Source organism: Monodon monoceros, unplaced genomic scaffold (assembly GCF_005190385.1).
Source record: "Monodon monoceros isolate NGI ecotype Baffin Bay Population unplaced genomic scaffold, NGI_Narwhal_1 Super_Scaffold_14, whole genome shotgun sequence".
NCBI lineage: Eukaryota > Metazoa > Chordata > Mammalia > Artiodactyla > Monodontidae > Monodon > Monodon monoceros.
This window is the reverse complement of record NW_021703770.1, coordinates 23636561-23657790: the sequence shown is the minus strand read 5'-3', so window position 1 is coordinate 23657790 and position 21230 is coordinate 23636561. Positions and strand designations below refer to the sequence as shown.

The window sequence follows — 21230 nt, the reverse complement described above, 5'->3', positions numbered from 1 at the left end:
TAAAGCTGTATGATTGTAATATAACCCCCGACTCCTTAAACAATGGTCAATTCTCTCTTCATATCTGAATTTTCCTTTCCTTCAATTCAGGAAAAGAAAAAGTCACATTTGGCTTAAAAAAGAAAAAAGAAAGAGAAAATAAAAGTAAGGATTCTTGCAAGAGTTGACAATTGAGATAAGCAAAATGTATCGAGCGGTTTTCCACTGAAAGAAACTGAGTTAGTAAAAACGTAGAGGAGACAAGCCATGAGCGAGATTTAGTGACCCATCAGTAATCCAATTTCGCCACAGTGGAGGGTATTCACACAAGAGCAAATAGGCATGCAAAGTTAGAAAAAGTAGAGAAAAGTTAGAAAGAGTAAAGGTTCTGGATAAATACAAGAAATATTAGCGTTAGAATATTAGCCGGGCTATACAACTTCCTGGCTCCGTCTACTCACTGGCATGTAACCTGAAAAGAATTGTTATTCTCTCTGTGCCATAGATTTCTTACATAAATCACTGTAATAAAGGCATATAATTCATAGGTTTGCTGTAAAAATGAAAGGATTTTACCTTAGAATAGTACCTAGTGCGTACTGAGGATTTAATGTGTCTTAGCTAAGGAAGAGAATGAGAGGGCTATAAAGACTGAATACCAGCATAATAACTGTGCAATTGAGGAGTATTTCATTGAAGGTTTTAGAAGGTGGATTGAAGGCGCATAATCAGGACTGTGCTTTAAGTAGGTACTACTGAATTGAGTTAAGAAAATAAAAGTGAAAAGACAACTTTAATGTTTATTGCAGTAGTCCACATGAGAAGCAATGAAAGACTAAATAAAGTAGGTTAATAGGCAGGAATGGTAGAAAGGGGGACCCAAAAGTCACATCACGTGTGTTGCTATAGGGGAAATTACTGGATTTTGTGTGATATGAATGGGAGATGGAAGTGACAGGAAAGATTTTAAAATAATTTTTTTCCCTGAGTTATTGAGATCAGAGGGATGACACAAACAAAAATGTAGACATCCTCAGGAAAACCTATTACCTTGGAGAGAGGAAGAAAATCTGTTTAATTCTGGACATATATATATATATATGAATATGGCTCCCAAAGATATCAGATCCTGACCTCTTGAGCCTGTAAATATTGTCTTGTACGGAAAAGGGTCTTTCAGATGTGAATAAACTAAATATCTTGAGATAGGGAGACTATCCTAGATGATTTAAATGAGCTTTACATGCAATCACACGTGTTCTTATCAGATGTCAGAAAAGATTTGACACAGACAGAAGAGAATGCAGTGTGATCACAGAAGCAGAAATTGGAGTGATGTGGTCAGAAGCCAAGGAATGCTGGCAGCTACCAGAAGCTGGAAGAGGCCAGGAGAGGAATCTTCCCTAGAGCCTGAGCAGAGGGGAGAGTGAACGGTGGTGGGAGAGCAGCCCTGTCAGCACCTCAATCTCAGGGCAGTAAAACTGATTTGGGACTTTCAGCCTCCAGTACCATGAGAGAATAAATTTCTGTTACTTTAAGCTGTTGAGTTTAGGATTTGTTACAGAAGTCACAGAAAACTAATGCAATTTGCCACTAGGATTCTTGGCAAATTGTGAATGTAGTTTGGCATATTAAACACACAGAGGGTATAGGAGACTCAAGTAAATAGCTGAGGACCCACAATGACAGAAAACCAAATGAGAGTCAAGTAAAAGACTTTAAGTCTTTTACTTAAAGGAGCAGCTACAGATTCAGTGTTCAGAAGAACTTTAAATTAGATGGAGTTGTCCATTATGACAACAGGATAGCTTTATGAGGTAATGAATTTCCAATAACTAAAACCTGGTATCCCTCATAGAAACATGCAAATTGCATTTTACTTTGTTTGGATGATTATATTGACTCATTATCATCTCATTCTACAAATTGACACAAGTAAATAACATTTTTTAAACTGATTCATCACATAAAAATTGTTCTTTGCTTGATAACTCTGTTACTGTTAAATGTAGCTCCTTTGGAATTCTCCCGCCAATGTACCTTGCTAAAATAAACAGGCAAACAAATGAATACACTCCTCTCCACACGCTTTTCATGTAACAGTAATACAACAAGTTATTTTATTTGTTGAGGTTATTTCCTCAAAATGCTCAATCATCCTATCTTATTTGTAACTTTTTCAGCATTCCAAATGTTTTTTCTGTTCTTTCCACCAGTGGTTATCCCATTTCATTTCATATATGATTTATTGAATATTCATATAATTCTTTATTCACATACATGTTTAGCCCAACAGAATAAAATAAATTAAACACTGCTTTAAATCTGGTGTACTAGCCAGGTCGTTTTCAGACTAAGTTAGTGAAATTTTAAATATGTCATGTACTGTGTGTGTGTGTGTGTGTGTGTGTGTGTTATAATTTTCTATGATTTAGTGACATGTCTAAAATTAGCAAACATGTAAGAGGTTAATTAGAAAAAAGCTCTTGGTAGTTATATAGAGTATTTAAATTAAAAGTCCAATATGCTTCACACTCTGTAAGTTTGATAAATGCTCTGCTAAACTCAAATTTTGTTTTCTAAAGTACAATCATTAAACACAATGCTTCCTCAGTGAAAGATTTTTTTTTAACATCTTTATTGGAGTATAATTGCTTTACAATGGTGTGATACTTTCTGCTTTATAACAAAGTGAATCAGCTATATATATATATATATATATATACACACATATATCCCCATACTTACTCCCTCTTCCATCTCCCTCCCACCCTTCCTATCCCACCCCTCTAGGTGGTCACAAAGCACCGAGCTGATCACCCTGTGCTAGGTGGCTGCTTCCCACTAGCTATCTATTTTACATTTGGTAGTATATATAAGTCCATGCCACTCTTTCTCAGTGAAAGGTTTTATAGTGTCATTGATACAAGTGTCCAGTTTTGAACAGTGTTTGGCTAGGGCAGTGATATATCACATAACATTATCTGCAGATGTCATATTAGTCCATCATGCTATGTTAACTCCTTAAAGTGGCTTAAAACTCCACACCTTTTGCAGGTATTCATTGGTTCATTCTAAAATATTTACTGAGCACAGACTGCAAGGTACTGTGTTAGCTGCCAGAACAGACTAGGTTACTGCCCTCATGAGTTTATAGGTAATTAAGTAAAAGCAGTAACATGTGACGAGTGTTACAATAAGGAAATTATAGGGATCTGTGAGAACATATAGCAAGAGGACTTAATGTGGTTTCAAGTTCATGGAAGTTCTTCCACAGGAACTGTTTTAACCTTGAGACAGAAATAATGAGTCAGAATAAACCAAATAAAGGGAGATGATGGAGAGTGTTGCCAGCAGAGGGAAGAATATTCACAAAGGCCCAGAGGCAAGAGAGAGAGAGCCAGTTTTCTATAAAGAACTAAATGAGAGGCAAGAAATGAGGATAAAGCACAAAGGTGTAATTAGCTGTGTCGAGGAGTTAAGGATAGTGAGGACAACTGAGGTACTGTAAAGCAGGATAGTTATAGCATTAGATTTTTATTTTTAGAAAATTACTCTCTTTGCCCTGTGAGGAATAGATTGGAGGAGAATATGAACCCAGGACAGGGATGATGGCCACCTAATCTTGAGTGGTAGAAGTGTGGATAGAGAAAACAGAGTTACTTGAGAGGTTTGTGAAAGACACACCTGACATAGTTCTTTGTGCAGCTGGAGACATAAAAAAATCATCAAGGTTGTTGGCTTGTGCAACTGAATGGTTAAGGGGTTCATTCTGAGACAGACCACAATGAGGAAGATCCACAACTTTGAGAAAAAAGTCATGAGGACAGTTTTGAACAGGTTGAATTAGAGATGTTAGAAGTTTAGCTCAAAATGTTCAGTGTGCAGTTGGATTAATGGCATGCAGCTTAGGTGAAAGGTGTGGGTTAGATATTTAGGTTTAGAAATCATCATTTATTCAAACTACTAGAGCTGATCAATGAATTTGGTAAAGTTTCAGGATACAAAATTAATGCACAGAAATCTCTTGCATTCCCATATACTAATGATGAAAAATCTGAAAGAGAAATTAAGAAAACACTCCCATTTACCACTGAAACAAAAGGAATAAAATACCTAGGAATAAACCTACCAAGGGAGACAAAAGATCTGTATGCAGAAAACTATAAGACACTGATGAAACAACTTAAACATGATACAAACAGCTGGAGAGACATACCATGTTCTTGGATTGGAAGAATCAATATTGTGAAAATGACTATACTACCCAAAGCAATCTACAGATTCAATGCAATCCCTCTCAGACTACTAATGGCATTTTTTACAGAACTAGAACAAAAAATCTTAAAATTTGTATGGAGATACAAAAGACCCCCAATAGCTAAAGCAGTCTTGAGGGATAAAAATGGAGCTGGAGGAATCAGACTCCCTGACTTCAGACTATATTACAAAGCTACAGTAATCAAGACAGTATGGTGCTGGCACAAAAACAGAAGTATAGATCAATGGAACAGGATAGAAAGCCCAGAGATAAACCCACACACCTATGGTTAATTAATCTATGACAAAAGAGGCAAGGATATACAATGGAGAAAAGACAGTCTCTTTAATAAGTGGTGCTGGGAAAACTGGACAGCTACATGTAAAAGAATGAAATTAGAACACTCCCTAACACCATACACAAAGATAAACTCAAAATGGATTAGAGACCTAAATGTAAGACTGGACAGTATAAAACTCTTAGAAGAATACATAGGAAGAACACTCTTTGATATAAATCACAGCAAGATCTTTTCTGATCCACCTCCTAGAGTAATGGAAATAAAAACAAAAAGAAAAGAAACAAATGGGACCTAATGAAACTTAAAACCTTTTGCAAAGCAAAGTAAACTACAAACAAGATGAAAAGACAACCCTCAGAATGGGAGAAAGTATTTTCAAATGAATCAACAGACAAAGGAGTAATCTCCAAAATATATAAACAGCTCATGCAGCTCAATAGTAAAAAAACAAACAACCGAATAAAAAAATGGGCAGAAGGGCTTCCCTGGTGGCGCAGTGGTTGAAAGTCCGCCTGATGCAGGGGACATGGGTTTGTGCCCCAGTCCGGGATGATCCCACGTGCTGCGGAGCGGCTGGGCCCATGAGCCATGGCTGCTGAGCCTGTGTGTCCAGAGCCTGTGCTCCGCAACGGGAGAGGCCACAACAGTGAGAGGTCCGCGTACCGCAAAAAAAAAAAAAAAAAGAATGGGCAGAAGACCTAAATAGACATTTCTCCAAAGAAGACATACAGATTGCCAAGAGGCACATGAAAAGCTGCTCAACATCACTAATTATTAGAGAAATGCAAATGAAAAATACAATGAGGTGTCACCTCACACCAGTTAGAAAGAGCATCATCAGAAAATCTACAAACAACAAATGCTGGAGACGGTGTGGAGAAAAGGGAACCCTCTTGCATTGTTGGTGGGAATGTAAATTGATACAGTCACTATTGAGAACAGTATAGAGGTTCCTTCAAAAACTAAAAATAGAATTACCATATGACCCAGCAATCCCACTACTGGGCACATACCCTGAGAAAACCGTAATTCAAAAAGACACATGCACCCCAATGTTCATTGTAGCACTATTTACAATATGCAGGTCATGGAAGCAACCTAAATGCCCATCGACAGATGAATGGATAAAGAAGATATGGTACATATATACAATGGAATATTACTCAGCCATAAAAAGGAATGAAATTGGGTTATTTGTAGAAACGTGGGTGGATCTAGAGACTGTCATACAGAGGGAAGTAAGTCAGAAAGAGAAAAACAAATATCATATATTAACGCATATATGTGGAACCTAGAAAAATGGTACAGATGAACTGGTTTGCAGGGCAGAAATAGACACAGATGTAGAGAACAAATATATGGACACCCAGGGGGGAAAGTGGTGGGGGGTGGTGGTGGCATGATGAATTGGGCCATTGGGATTGACATGTATAAACTGATGTGGATAAAATTGATGACTAATAAGAAACTGCTGTATAAAAAAATAAATAAAATAAAATTCAAAAAGTCAAAATAATAATAAAAAAAAGAAATCATCATTTATTCAATCCTTCATTTAAAAATGATGTTTTCTGTTTATCTACTGTGATTCAGGTCCTGGACATCATCAGCACATAATGGTATTTGAAGCTGTGAAAATAGACAAGGTGGCAGAGAGAATGGTATAATGTGAGATGGACAAAGGCCACAGAATCTCACAAACACCGTATCTGATGAAGTGAAGAAGACGAGATCATGTTCCTAGATGTAGAAGCAGAAGCCATACATGTGGAAAAGAAAACAAAACAAAATCCAAGAGAATATTGGGTAGAATGGAGGGAAAAGTTGTTTTAAGAGTGAGGGGAGAGGGCTTCCCTGTGGTTGAGAGTCTGCCTGCCAATGCAGGGGACACGGGTTCGTGCCCTGGTCTGGGAAGATCCCAAATGCCGCAGAGCAGCTGGGCCTGTGAGCCATGGCCGCTGAGCCTGCGCGTCCGGAGCCTGTGCTCCACAATGGGAGAGGCCACAACAGTGAGAGGTCCGTGTACCGCAAAAAAAAAAAAAAAAAAAAGAGTGAGGGGAGAATGGGTAGCATAGAATGTTGCTAACAAAATAGGAAGGATGAGCAATTCAATGGATTTAATGGCATGGGTCCTCAGTGATCACTATAAGAATGACTCAAATAGAGCATTGGATGCTGAAGCCACATCGCAGGGCATCAGAAATAGAGGATGAGAACTAGAGGGGAAATGCCAAGGGTATTATTATTTTAAGATGAGATAGAAATGGTCAAGCTGATGTCACTATATAGATGCTCTAGGGTAATCTTCATAAATGTATAGGCAGATGATATAGTAAATGTTCTAGGAAAGTTTTAAAGGCATCACCTCATTTCAGATTGTCTGGACAATCCTAAAATCTTTATTAAATCTACCAATAATAGGATAGGGTTGATTGGTTATCTTCGAATTTTACAAGTTGACCATAAAATAATACTACAACTAGCCAGAATATAAGCAGTTTTTGGATTGTTAATGTTTTTAAAACACTGAAAAAGTACATTTCAAGTTTTTCCATTGATTTATTGGCCTATTTTATACCTGACGCCTGTTAAGTAAGTTTTTTGAATTTTCTGAAAAGTTATAAAGATAAATTCAAAAAGTTTATTATTTTTACTGAAAATTATACTTCTATCTTATTTCAGGTTTAATGAATGATGCCTTGGCTACTCTTTCCATGACTGATATATATCTCAAGATTCTAAAGGAAAACCCTATGACTCAATTGGAGAAACAGTCGTTATTTTTATAAAATATAAACTATGTAATACTTCGTGAAGCATAATTGTGTTCCATCGGGTAAATACTGACTCAGCAGTAAAATGCTACCAACTTATCCAGAAATAATTTCCTTCTCAAACAGAGTAGCTGGTCAAATTGCTCCCCCCACAAAATGGTCACAATTGAAGTAATATGGTAGATACTGTTTACCGTCTATAGAATAGCATTCATCTTCCTTGCTGACAGAGAACGGTCTTGTTCAATTAAATGAGAGCTGTGTACACCAGAGAAGGCTAAGCCCCTTGCCTGATCCAGGTACCTAATCTTAATTTTTTTAAGCCAAATCATAGTAAATCTTTTGTTATTGCCCAGTGTATGGCTTAAAAATGGGTACCATTGTAATTTTGGTCCATAGGACAGGAGGGAAAGTCTGCTGGAAGGTTTCTTGAAAAGTTCTCTTAACTGTTACAAAAGTACATAAAATAGAGAGATTCCATTTTGTCTACTGGCCATTGATGCGGAAGCCTGTTATGCCTAGAGCTTTTGCAGCCATCTCAAAACCATGAGAAAGGAAGTCCAAGAGTTAAGCCAACATGCTAAGAATAGCAGAACAGAGAGATGGAAAAACACCTGGGTCAGGAATTCCACAACTGAACCTCTGAAGTAAACAACCCTTAAACCATCCTACTCAAAGTTTCCATGTTATGTGGAGCAACACATTTTTCTTACTGCTTATGCTATCTTGAATTGGCTTTCTGTTACTTGCAGGTGAAAAAATTAATGGTAAGTATCTTTCTTTTAAATTCAGCCACATCTGTCAAAAGCACTGGCTAAAATTCTAGAAATTACGTGCATCCTTGTCATCTCTGAAAAAATTAACTTCAATTATACAATGAAAAGAAGAAAAATTTAAATATTCTTACTTGAATGCCAGCTCCCTCTGGCACTGTCACCTTCCATACACAATTCAGATTGTTGTCATAAGGCTCAGGGTATCCAGGAGACAAAATAGTTCCTTTGCGCTTACTTAAAATTCCACCACAGGGCACTGAAAGTAAAGCAAGCCAAGAAAGGGAGTTCATTCTAATGCAAAGAATTAAAATAGGAGAAAAGGTCAGAGATAACATCTCAGACAGATGCTAGACTTGCAAACACAACCAAATCATACTATATTTTAAAACTCATAAGAACAATGAAAATTGTCTTCCTATAGCACAAAAACCTTTAACAAATAATTAGACAACATTAATGGAAAACTTACAATGCCATATCTAAAGTCATACTATAATTAACTCAATAATAGCATATCATTTGTATTATATTACTAACAAGTTCACTGACACGTGTTAAAAATTGTTCATATCTAGGTATAGAATTTTTGGAAGAACTGACGATGATAACAGTTATGTTCTAACATTTATATAGAGCCTATATACCAACACTCTTCTAAGGACTTTACATATTTTAACTCATTAAAGCTTCCCAACAATCCAATGAGATATGAGTAAGTATTCTCCCCATTTTACAGCTGAGGAAATGGAGTCACTAACAGATTAAATAATTTGCCCAAGATCACACAGCTAGTCAGAGATGAAGACAGGATTTGAATACTGGTGGTTTGGCTCCACGTTCATGCTCTTCAGTGGAAAGAAAATACTCAATATGGTTCCAGTCTGGTTACTGCCAGTACAACTACTACAAGAAAGAATAAGTATGGAGACCTGCTTTGATGTCAATAAAAGCTTCTAACAGTTTTAAAAGGTACTAATCTTAAAGCAAAATTCCTACACTGCTGGTAGCATCAGCTTGATTCTGGGAATGACCTAGCTTATGATTTGAAATACTGTGTGATGTTGGACATGTTTCCTGAACTCTCTGAAACTCAGACGCCTTGTCTGTGAAATGGTAATGAAATTGTTTCCGAGGACCTTTTGTGGAAAATAAATAGATATGATAATGTACATAAGGAAGCTAGCACACTGCTTGGAATGCAATAAGAAATCAATAAATTATATTTCCTTTCGCTACAACTACTGTTATTTTAGGTTCCAATGGCACTGTGATTCTTGGACATTTGTCCTAATCTGGCTATAATGGTGAGATACCAGGATATATTTTTGTAATATTTTTTTTAAAAAAGGTAATACTATAGCTTTGTGCAGCTTCTAAAACTGAATGCAAAAATCTAGGGTAATTACTCAAAAGAATACTACAAACTTTTTAAATTTTTAAACTTTTGAAACAGTGTGATAAAGTATTTTTAAAGAAATATTTTTTTAGCTCATCCTCCTTCTGATCCTTTCAATGTAAATGCTGTAACACTGTGACCATCTTCTCATCTCTTTGTAACTACCGCCCCTCAGTGGTGGCATCCATTTACATGCCATCTATAGATCATGACTACTAAATGTTTATCTCTAACCATGACTTCTACCCAGAGTCCTACAATATATCGACTAAGTATCTCAAAATTCATACATCCAAAACAATACTTTTGAAATTCTCCCCATCTATACTATTTGCCATCTCAGTAGATGTTACCACCTAATTTATCTTTCTTTTCAAATTCACATTTACATTTATATTCAATCTGTCAGCAAACTTTGTCAGTTCTATCTTAAAAATATACCCCAAAGTTCACCAGTTCTCATCACTGATCATGATCTTCCAATCTAAATCACCATTGACTTTCCCCTCCCCTTCTGCAATAGTTTTCTATTCAGTCTTACTGCTTCTACTCACCCCCTGCCCCTTACACTAGCCACAGTGATTTTCCAGAAACTGAGATCACATCACTCTCTAGTTCAATGAATTCCCACACTACTTAGAAAAAATTCTAACTCTTCCCAGACTTTGAGGTTCCATATGACTTGGCCTCTGCTCTGCCTCTCCAAACTCTTCTATCACTCTTGCCATCATTCACTCTGTTCTAGACACGTGAGATTCTTGTTGTGGCTTGAACATGACTAGACCTTTCTCCCCCTCATAGTCTATACATGTGCTTACCTCCTTGACTTTTATTTATATACCTCCCAGCCCCCTTCATTCACCTCATTTGGATATCAAACAGCAACATGCCCTGGATGTCTTCCTCCAATCTTCAGCCTCTGCTTTACTTTTCTCCATAGTATTTACCACTATCTGAACAAAATGTAAACTCCATAAGGGCAGAGATCTTATCTTCTGATTCAAAGCTATGTTGCCAGTGCCTAGAAAGGGACCTGACGCTTGGTAAGCACTAAATAAGTGCTTGTTAAATAAATTATTGAGTGACTGGTTGCATATCTGTATATATTTTGTGATTACAAGTTACTTTGTTACCATTCCTGCATCATTCCTTTCTCCCAGTATTTTCCTAAACAAGCCATATTTAATTCTACTTCAATCATTTTTATTTTTACCAACAAAATACTACATTATAAAAGTATTCCCAGATATGCATTACCACATAATAATATTTTACAAAGTTTTACTGCCCATGTATATAACTTAGCCTAACATTTCTTTTCTATTTTAAAAAGGATGCATTATAAATTTTCCTTCTAATCAGTATTATACAACATAACATATAGATTAAGAGAACAAACTTTGGAATCAAGCAACCTGGGTTCAAATATTAATTCTTCTTTTGTTTCTAAACCATAGGGGTTTTACTATCTATAAAAGAGAAATAGTATTCTTATCTTACTCCTGGCATTGGTGTCAATATTAAATGAGATAATGCTTAATAGCACTTCATACAAATACTAGTAAATGCTATTCATTATTATATTTAATAAGTTTTTCATGGCTGAATGGATGGGTGAATAAATGAATCAATGAATGAGGATTCAGATATTGTATATATTTTTTCATCTATTTCTTTCCCACTCTGAGAAAAGATGGCACAGACATGGGTTGCCATACTTACGTCTAAGGCCACATATTGTCAGAGCTATTAGTGGCTACAGGGTGTTATCACAGAGTCTAAGAGGGAGGAGAGTTTGGGATTTAAGAGACTAAAAATTTTAAGAAATCTGAAGTGTAAAAAGGTCAAATTTGGAAGATAAAACTCAGTCTTCAGCAACTTTTTCAAGTTTACCTCTGTTCCAAGTCCAATATTCTTATAAAAATATTATTGTACTTTATTGTAATTTACCTAAGAATGACTTGACAGATTTGTACAAGATTATTAAATATTGTTTTCTTATGCAGGTTAGTTAAATTTGTGGATACCCTAACTTAGTATTTGACCATTTTAACTATAAGTACAACTTGCACATCACATCTAATGGGGCTGCTTTCAAGCCAATAGTTTAATTTTAGTATGTCGATTTTTTTGCAAAATTACTCAACATTGTATTCTGTTCTACTATGACAGAAAAAAATGAAAGTGTTGATAGCAGTAATAAGAACTGTGAAACTGAAACAATTACAATTGAGATGGAAATCACTAGAAATGTAGGGCACTATATTCTTTTGGTTTCAATTGGATGCTCCCTTGGTTTAAGGTGTTAACCGAGTGTTCATTGAACTAGTGAAGGCGGAGAAAATATAATCATTATGTATAATACCCTGAATAGACTGTCAAAGATTATATCTAAACTGCAAAGTATAAATAGAGAATTTGTTCTTTCTAAGAATAAAATTAACCATGTAATATGTAAATCTACCTATGCATCTTTCCTATCGATTCTCAAAAAAGTCTTGTGGCTTCAAGATGGCTTGTAAAGGTCTAAGCAAGCAAAGTGAGCAACAGCATCACCATGCAGTGAAAGACTGAAGTTAAAAATGCATGGACCCGGGCTTCCCCGGTGGCGCAGTGGTTGAGAGTCCGCCTGCCGATGCAGGGGACACGGGTTCGTGCCCCGGTCCGGGAAGATCCCACATGCCGCGGAGCGGCTGGGTCCGTGAGCCATGGCCGCTGAGCCTGTGCGTCCGGAGCCTGTGCTCCGCAACGGGAGAGGCCACAACAGTGAGAGGCCCACGTACCGCAAAAAAAAAAAAAAAAATCATGGACCCTGGATTGGGGAAGTTGGCCAGTTGTCCTACCTCTACAAAAATTCATGAAATCATCACACTTATTTGCTAAAATCCATTCATTGAACAAATGTTTATGGAACACCTCTTGTATGTCAGGTCCTCTTTTTGTTGAGCAAAAAACAGAATACAGTGGCAAGGAGAGGAGGGCAAGAAAGATTAGGAAAATAAACAAACAAATTATATATAATCTGGTGAGTGGTTGCTGTAAAGAAAACAAAAAGGCAGGATAAGGGTATAGAGAACGAATGGAGGATGAGTAGCAGAAAATTATTTTAGATAGGATGGCCAAGGAACACAGGTGAAAACTTGAATGAAGCAATGCAGTAAGCCCAAAAGGTATTTTGGGGATGCATGTTCCAAGGAGAAAAAATAGAAAGCTCAAAGGCCTTGAAGCAGTTAAAATTTTATCCAGATAACAAATATTGGAAATGAACACAAATTAAAGATAATTCTTTGATATCAACCTAAGATAACTCTGCACTTGACTCTCATATTTGAATTTTTAAGACATCAAGCCTTTTTCTGTTTTTGAATTTTTGAACACTTAAAGGCATAATCATTTTTATCCATAACATTTGAAACTAAAAATATTTATAGTTAAAAATAGAAATGCAAAGTATATTTTCATTTATGTAAAGATTAGCAGTGGAACCAAATGGTAAAACCAAAACTGAGCTATCATCTGAATGTCATTTAAAATCTATTTCTTGTCTCACACAAATCCCATATGTCCTTCTGTTATATATTCGATTTTCTGTATTTACACCTGTTCTACAAGGTATACATTATTTTTTAAGTGGCATAAGGTAATATATCCTTTTTGTGTGATCCTGGCAGGAAACAGAAGTCATCTGATACAATTTTCTTCTATCTCTAAGTATGCGCTTTCAAACCAATGCAACAGAAATATAGGAGGTAGGGTGTTTAAAGCCCAGGGACCTGCAGATAGATGGGCTTTTGACAGAGGTGGTGTAATGGCTCCTGAGTCCCTCATGTTTTGCCCTTAAAAGTAAAAAATGAGGCTGAATCCATGCTAGGGACAGTCCACTAGCATTTACTCCTGAAGCTGAATGTCAGCCATAGCATGGTCTCAAAGGCTTTAATGCCTGGTAGGAGTGCCGGTCCTTGCTGAAATGAATCTGTAATCAAATGGCTTGAGCTTCCTTTTCTTTACATGGATTTTTATTTCTTATGGCAAAAACACTAGGATTAGTCAACTGACACATATGACATATGAGAAAGCTTTCTAATAATCATGTAGAATAGGGGTTTTCTTCTGCTTTAAACAAAAATGGTTTATGTTTACAGTATAAAGTTCTTATTCTCTACTCTCCATCTCACAGAATATTCTATTTTTTCTCTTTCCCCTTTTAAACTCTTCTTTCATGTTTCTTTTTTCTTCTTTAATGTCAGCTCATTTCTCCCTTTTATCTCCTTCCTCTTTCTAATTCTTGTCTCATCCTCATACCTTCATGGACAAAAGAAAATATATATTTTTTGGATAATGTAATGTTTGAATATTTTAGGGTCAGAAGAAAATGCAGAGTGCACATTTTGATTAAACATATATTTTTACAACCAATTAGAATTATAGTAATCATTATTTTAACTTTAAGTTTATTTTTATTTTAGACCCTTACAAACACTGAAAACAAACCAAATCATGAATATATGCCTATTGTTAGAACTCTGCTCCTTTTAACCAATTGTTCTTAAATGTATAAATTGATGGAAAGAAATTTCACAATCCCCCTAAATAGCATATTCTAATAAATAAGTACTATTATCCTTTAGAAAATTGTCATTACATTTCCCCAAAGCCTTTCTGAAAGTTTTAATTGAAAGAAAAATCTTGCCTTCAAGGAACTCTAAATTATTAGAATTAGAAAGAATGACACAAGTCCATGCTTTTAGCCCTTTCCAAGATGCACAAATCTTTGGTGGGAGATAATTTTTACATATAATAACTTAAAAGTGTTATTAAAACAAGATATCAACAAATGAAAAAGGAGTAATATCAAATCCTTTATCAGCACTGCATATAAATTTTTTATCTTAGATCTAACCTTGAGAACTGAAGTCTCATCTTCTGATTTTATGGTGGAGAATTTGGCAAGCACAAAAACAACTTAATTTTTGAATACTTAGATGATTCCAAGAACTATGTCAAGACTTTAAAACATCTAATAACCACAGTAAACCTATAACTTTCCTGTTTTATTGATATGGGAATTGAGAATCAGAGATTATGTAAAATTTCCAGGATCACCACAATTTCATGTTAAAGTCAAAGCCTAATACTACTACCCAAGACTTAATTAACCCTTATGCTGAGAACCTACTACAATTCCCAGTTATAAGGACTTATTCAGTTCTACATGATTCTTTACAACTTTTCTCCATTAATTAGTACATTAATGTGATAAATACATAAACAGAACTTTAATGAGTAATTCATGGATTTACATTTCACTGCTTTGCATATGTAGGTTCTTTGAACACTCTGAATAGATGAATGTTTTCAATAATATTTAAAGATTAATGAGCTAGTTTATGCCTTTCCATAAGTCATCATATCACTCTACCTTTATAATTATCTTGAGGGAATTTTCATAGTATATATGAAATTAAATGAAGACAGCTACTTATCCAGTTATCTTCTGTTATATGGTATTAATATTTTCTATCAGTATGTATATAAAGAAACTAAAAGTGACACAGAAATTATGTAAATAATTACTGGGAAAAGTGAGGCAGAAATAATGACTGATTCCTGATATTTAGAGAGAAATATTTAAAAATCTATTGTGAGGCTAAAGAGATTTATTATCATGTGTCTTTCTTCAATTATTAAACTGACTTAAAGCAATGTAATTTCTGATTTATACATGTTGTATGACTAATTTTGGCCTAGACATATAGGAACATTTCTCTCAGCTCGTGGTCCTTTAGGATAATTTATTTATTAGTATTTTATAAGAGAATGAAGTCAACATATATTGTGGTTCCTAAGGAAGAACATTATCTATTTTCTCTTATGAGAGTATAAAAGTATGTAAAGAAGAAGATCTCTTTGTTCCATTAACCATATCTCTATGCTAGGTGCAAAATAGGAGGAACATCAAGTCCAGATGATTTATTCTCCTTTACTTGTTGTTTGTCAAAAGTATACTTGAACAGGTTAAGAAATTCCACATTATAAATAAGATATAGAATTCCAATTAGGAAATTAGCTTATCAGCCAAAACATAAAGAAAAGCAATCTTCTATAATGTACATTGAGGTTTGGAGTCGAAAAACCTTATTTTCAAATCCTGCCCCTACTTTACTGCTTATTAGGTTATGTCACTTTAAAAGAAAACTGTTTTACTTCTCTAAGACTCAGCTTATTCATCTGTAAATTCTGAGAGTAACTTCTCCATAGATTTGCTGTGAGGATTTAATTAAATATGTATTTATATTACTCAGCATGAAACCTGGAAAATAGGAAGCATTAAGTAAGTGGTAATCATATTAGAAACTGGTTATTTAGCTGAAGGACGAGAAAGTTGAAGAGTCATTTACAGCTTTCCAGTGTTTTAAATTATTTTTTGTAGGGAGTTTTCAACAAACAAAAGAATAATAAATGAATAGTTCACATTCCATTTATTGTAGCAGGAAGAACTAAAATACTGGTTTGTAAGAAAAACACTCTGTAAAATATGCTAGGTATATCTCTTTTGGGAAGGGGTGATATCAAGTTCCTACAGAGATAAGTGACCATCAATCCTTCCTTTTTACATATGATAGTCCCAACTTGTACCACTTTCCCAGCACAATTATTAATAACGTCCTGATTTGAATGGTAAAAGATTTAGAGCAGTTTTGTCCTATACAAAGTACACGTTCAATGAATTCATATCACCAGACCTTATCTTTACTTCCTCAGTAATGAGTGTACGTTCCATATAATTTCGATTAAAATCAATTTAGAATATATTTTATTCTAATTAAATATGAATTAACATTGTATTAATCTGTGTTAAAATATGGTAAAATGTGTTTTAAAAAGTTAAAAATAAAAACTATTGACACGTAATTTCTTTTCAGGTATGGTAAGAAGTGTTATTAAAAATAGATTTTATATATTTATAAATGTATATGTTATATTGTTTATATGCACACTCATGTCTTCTCTATCAAAAAGTGGAGTATTAAGATTATTAAAATAAAGACAAAATTTTGCTTATCTTTTATTTTAAAAAACCTTCCTCTCATTTTCCAAGTCACATACCAATAAAACTTTAATGAGAAAGAACTCATTAGAACTATTTCTTAACCTGAGATTAAGCTTTACTACGCTTCTTTTAGTTTAATACTATATAATTTAAAATTTTAATTTCCAGATATGTTTTTGGAACAAAGAAGAAAGCAACTTCCCAACAGTCTACATTTTCCACATCCATGGAATTCTACAAGATCCAAAAGTCATTGTAATGATCCTGAAATATAAGATTCTAAACTATTTTTATGGTTTAGAAAATGTTTTAATCTGCTTCAAATAACTTAGCAGGGCTAAGTTCATACAGTGTTTATTTTATTTATCAATATAAATTGGGTACAACATTACAAAAATATAGTCTGAAATAATGAGATTTCTGGCTAACCCTAGGCCATCTACTCATTCAAATTGTTTCCACTTATATTTGTGAAATACTGGGAAAAATTATTATTTTATATTTTTATACATACATATAATTTATAGAGAAGAGAAAAAAACATTTATTTACTAATGCATATTTTCTAATTTTTTTGATGATAAAATACGCCCAGAAAAATCAGCTTCTGTGATCCTTAAAAGATAGGTAAATTCCTTACATATTGGCATAGAAATCTTTGCATAAACTTTTAAAAAGGAAAAATAACATTTATTTCAAAGGATGGTAGCACATAATAATTCCATATTAATAGCATTCCAATTCTGTGTTATTGGAAATATGTATGTATACTTTCATTGATTGCATTTCATCTCAATTGCATCAAATAGCCACTCTAATTTGCATATTTAGATACATCATAACTAATAGTTTAAAATTAATGTAAAACTATTATATTTGAAACAAATATTGAAAGATGCATGATAACTAATTTTGATATATAATATGTACAATCACAAAGCATACAAATTTATAAACTTACCAATACAGGTAGGTAAGGAGTCATTCCATTGGGCCAAAGAATTTGGCACTGAATCACACCTAATTGCAAAGGATCCATGGAGAATATATCCAGGATTACATTCAAAAAGAACCAATGAACCAACTGCAAATTCATTGCCAATCCTTCTTCCAAACCTTGGTTCAGGCACAGAACTGCATTGTGTGGAACTTGTTCTAGGAACAGCTGCGTACAAATAATTGTTGACATTAATTTCATATTTGGTAGAGAAATAGAGATTTCAAAATGAAAGTATGCAAACAGATTTCAAAGAAATCTTCACCAACTTGAACTTTAGTTAACAATTTGAATACACTTATAAAAGTTTATACATAATGAAATACAATTCAAAATGAATAAATATTGCTATTGTCATTAAGATTTTTTATTTAAAAACGTTTCACTTTTGATCCTTTAAACAACATCGGTTAAGGTTTTTTTTTTCTGTTTTTTGTTTGACCATACTCATCAATATAAAAATGTAGCTTGAGTAAGATATTTCAATTTATGGAATGAAAGCAAAGAGATACATCTTTTTTTTTCTTTTTAAAATGGAATACCAAGCTTACAAAAAACAGATGTCAGGTTACATAAGGTAATGTCAAGTTTTTTTTTTTTTTTACAGTATTTGGCCCCTAAAAACATAGACTTAAAAAAGCAAACACAGCACTTGATTAATTTCATAGCATGTTCATAAACTTGGTTGTTCAAAATATGTTTGTTATTGATGAAGACAATACGTTCAGGCTAGACAGAAGTCAGACAGATTAACAACAATAGAAGTTTTATTTTAATAATCATACAATATCAAATTTGAAATTGCTTTTAGGCTTTATAGGTATGTCCTTCAATTGTGACTTTTTTTTGATTAAGTAAAATAGAATGATAACAGGATGTTTTTTCTTTTTAAAACACATACAGATGGGACTAAGGAATTTGATAACAGCCCAAAAAATGATAGGATGAATTCCAAATAGACAGATTCCTCATATGTGACTTGAGTGAAAATAACTTCATTTGTTAGAGTGCCTTTTAAAATTCATAATACCACAAATTGTTTACAGAGGGAATACTATTAAGAATGAAACAGTATAATATTATAGCCAATATTATAATTCGAATAAGAGGGTTTAATAAGAATATCAAACCACTAATGTTTATAAATTTATTAGGAATAAAGTTCAAGATATATTTGAGAATAACAACTACATGATCATACATAATTCAAACAAAATATTCAGATGATAGGTCTTAATTTAGTTTTATGTAATGTGGAAGTGTGTCTATGAAAGGTGACAAAAGAACTATGTAAACTGACTTTGAATTGCACAAAAATATTTAATAGTCATGAAGAAAGTTTGAATTCTCCTAAGAGAATGAGAGACTAAAATTTTAGAGTGGAGTAATGATTTCCTTGGCATGTCTAAGTACATCAGCACAAAAAGTTTGTATATTTTTAATTTAGAGTGCTAGACTCTAAGGAAATAGAATATGTAGAGTGAAGCATTGTCAAAAAAACACACCAGATGTTTTGAAAACAGTATGTTGGGAGGAAGGAAAAGCATGCAGCTAACTTGAGAATGATGATGGAAACAATAGGTCCTTTTTGACTTTGGTCAAATTAATAGTGCTCTAACAATGGGGAAGGGGACAGGGCAAAACTGTTTTTAAAAAAACACACAACTTTTACCTCTCCTATATGGTTATGAGGATCTCATCATTCAATAACTCTGGACATAGCATGGAAACTGATATCATTCCTTAGTGTGTTTCTATGCTACACAGTCACTTACCTTGATAAACAAAGTGAAATCCCTTAGCTGTTACTGGTCCAATTGAAGTAAATCGAATTGTGATCTGATTACCTGAACTCAGTGGAAGTGATTCTCCTACTCAACAAAACAAACACTAAGATATCATAAATAATTTCATTCAGTAAACCTAACAAATAATATTAATTTACACTGTCATTTGAAAACGTCAATCTATGTTCTATTAAATTACTTTAATACATCCTACCACTGACAACATATTTTCTTTGGGTTCAGCTTCAATTGCAACCTTTTTACTGGAAGGCTTTTATTACGTTTTGATAATATTGCCTCATTCTGTAAAGAATCTTTAAATACTACATTAAACACTAAGTGACTAAGTCACACTAAGTGACTAAGTACTGTATTTACTTGATTACAATCCCAGAAAATAGTTGGTTATATTTTTCTCAAGAATTTGAATTATTCTTGTGTTTCTATTCTTTTTTCAAAAATAAAGAATGATTCTATTTTCAGTTTATTTCTAATATGGATGACATAAATCTCAACTTTCACTACAATACCAATCAAAGTCAGTCTTTAATCAATAACTGATGCATGGCAGTTCTATTAAAGGATACCTGAATGGGATCCTGAGAGGGAAGATAACAGAGAAGATTGCTGAGTTGGCCCATCATACACCTCAACAACATCGTGGAGTGATGTCTGGAAAAATACAAACTGGCCAAACACCACTGATCAACAGGAACCAGGAGAAGCAAACAAATCACCAACCATCCAAAAATGAAAACAAAAAATAAACAAAAAAAAAAAATAGAAAGAGGAGGAGAGAGAGAACAAAGTATTACAATTTAATAGTCATCTTTTTTTTTCTACCTTTAAAAGAGGATGTGTGCCAATTGGTTGATATGCCTGACACATGTACTTCAGGTCATAAAAGTAATAACCATGGCCTAAAAGCAATAAAATTGTAAGAATATTATTTTTTAAATTAAATTAAATGGGTATAACATTTAATTTAGCTCAGAAATCATAAGGTTGGCGATTAATACTGTATAATAACTACTTTTTTATAATAACTACTTTTTAATTTTTCTATTGGTAGATTCTTTTCACTTTGTGACTCTCTTCTCTTTTTCTAATTTTTTTTTCCTCTTTTAGATGACATAGACAAAGTTTTAGTTTAGGGGATTTATCGTAGATTGTTTTTAAAATGCTATTCCATTATAAATAATAGTGTCACTAGAAAAATATCAACAATATATTTCTAATGTATAGCGTTTAATTCACATTCTGAAAATGGTCCCTAAACATTGTTAATCCTCTGCCAAAATAAAGACATATTATTTATGATTCCTCAGCAACTGAGATATTTCAATTGAGATATAACATTCTACAAAATGATTGCTTTTTCATGGTAAGTACAGATCTGATGTACTTACCAACAGAGTTTTATAAATGTCTCCTTTTTACTTCATTTTGTACTTTTCCTTTAATAATATATTAACTTTACATGCAGAAACTACCCAAACTATAACTTAAAAGAAAGAACCTGTTACACAGCAGAAATCAACTAGTGTTTTATGATTTTAAAAAGTGAAATAGGTAATCAAATTCATCCTTAAAACATTTCATTGAATAGAAAAATTGTGGGGTTTAAAAGACTATGATTTTTCAAAAGTTTAATAATGTAAAAGCAAGGTAACTTTTATAAATTCAACATTATATTACTGTCATTGAACTATACATTGCACAAATATATATATATTTTTAAAGTTCTTCATATTTTACCCCTTAAATCGAGGTTATGGTCATCCTATGGTGGTCATATGAAGACAGGCTTGTTCATTTGAAACATGCTGAGTTTTGTATTTGAAGCCACACACATAATACTGTACACAAAGCTACACATATTTTTTTTGGACTGCTAAAATAAGCTGT

The 21230-nt window shown here is 33.6% G+C and overlaps 1 protein-coding gene across 3 annotated transcripts in view; it reads right to left on the bottom strand.

Annotated features, from left to right (window-relative positions):
* The window catches only part of CSMD3 (CUB and Sushi multiple domains 3), a 1080114-nt gene that overhangs the window by 157195 nt on the left and 901689 nt on the right, over nt 1-21230 (bottom strand). For 2 of the 3 annotated variants that reach the window (XM_029222726.1, XM_029222727.1), the window contains 4 exons: nt 19910-20023; nt 19311-19406; nt 17500-17703; nt 8223-8347 (listed from right to left, as the gene is read on the bottom strand). In XM_029222726.1, the coding sequence (XP_029078559.1) occupies nt 8223-8347; nt 17500-17703; nt 19311-19406; nt 19910-20023 (539 nt within the window). The remainder of the gene's footprint in view (nt 1-8222; nt 8348-17499; nt 17704-19310; nt 19407-19909; nt 20024-21230) is intronic. The other variant, XM_029222728.1, reaches the window with a different exon arrangement.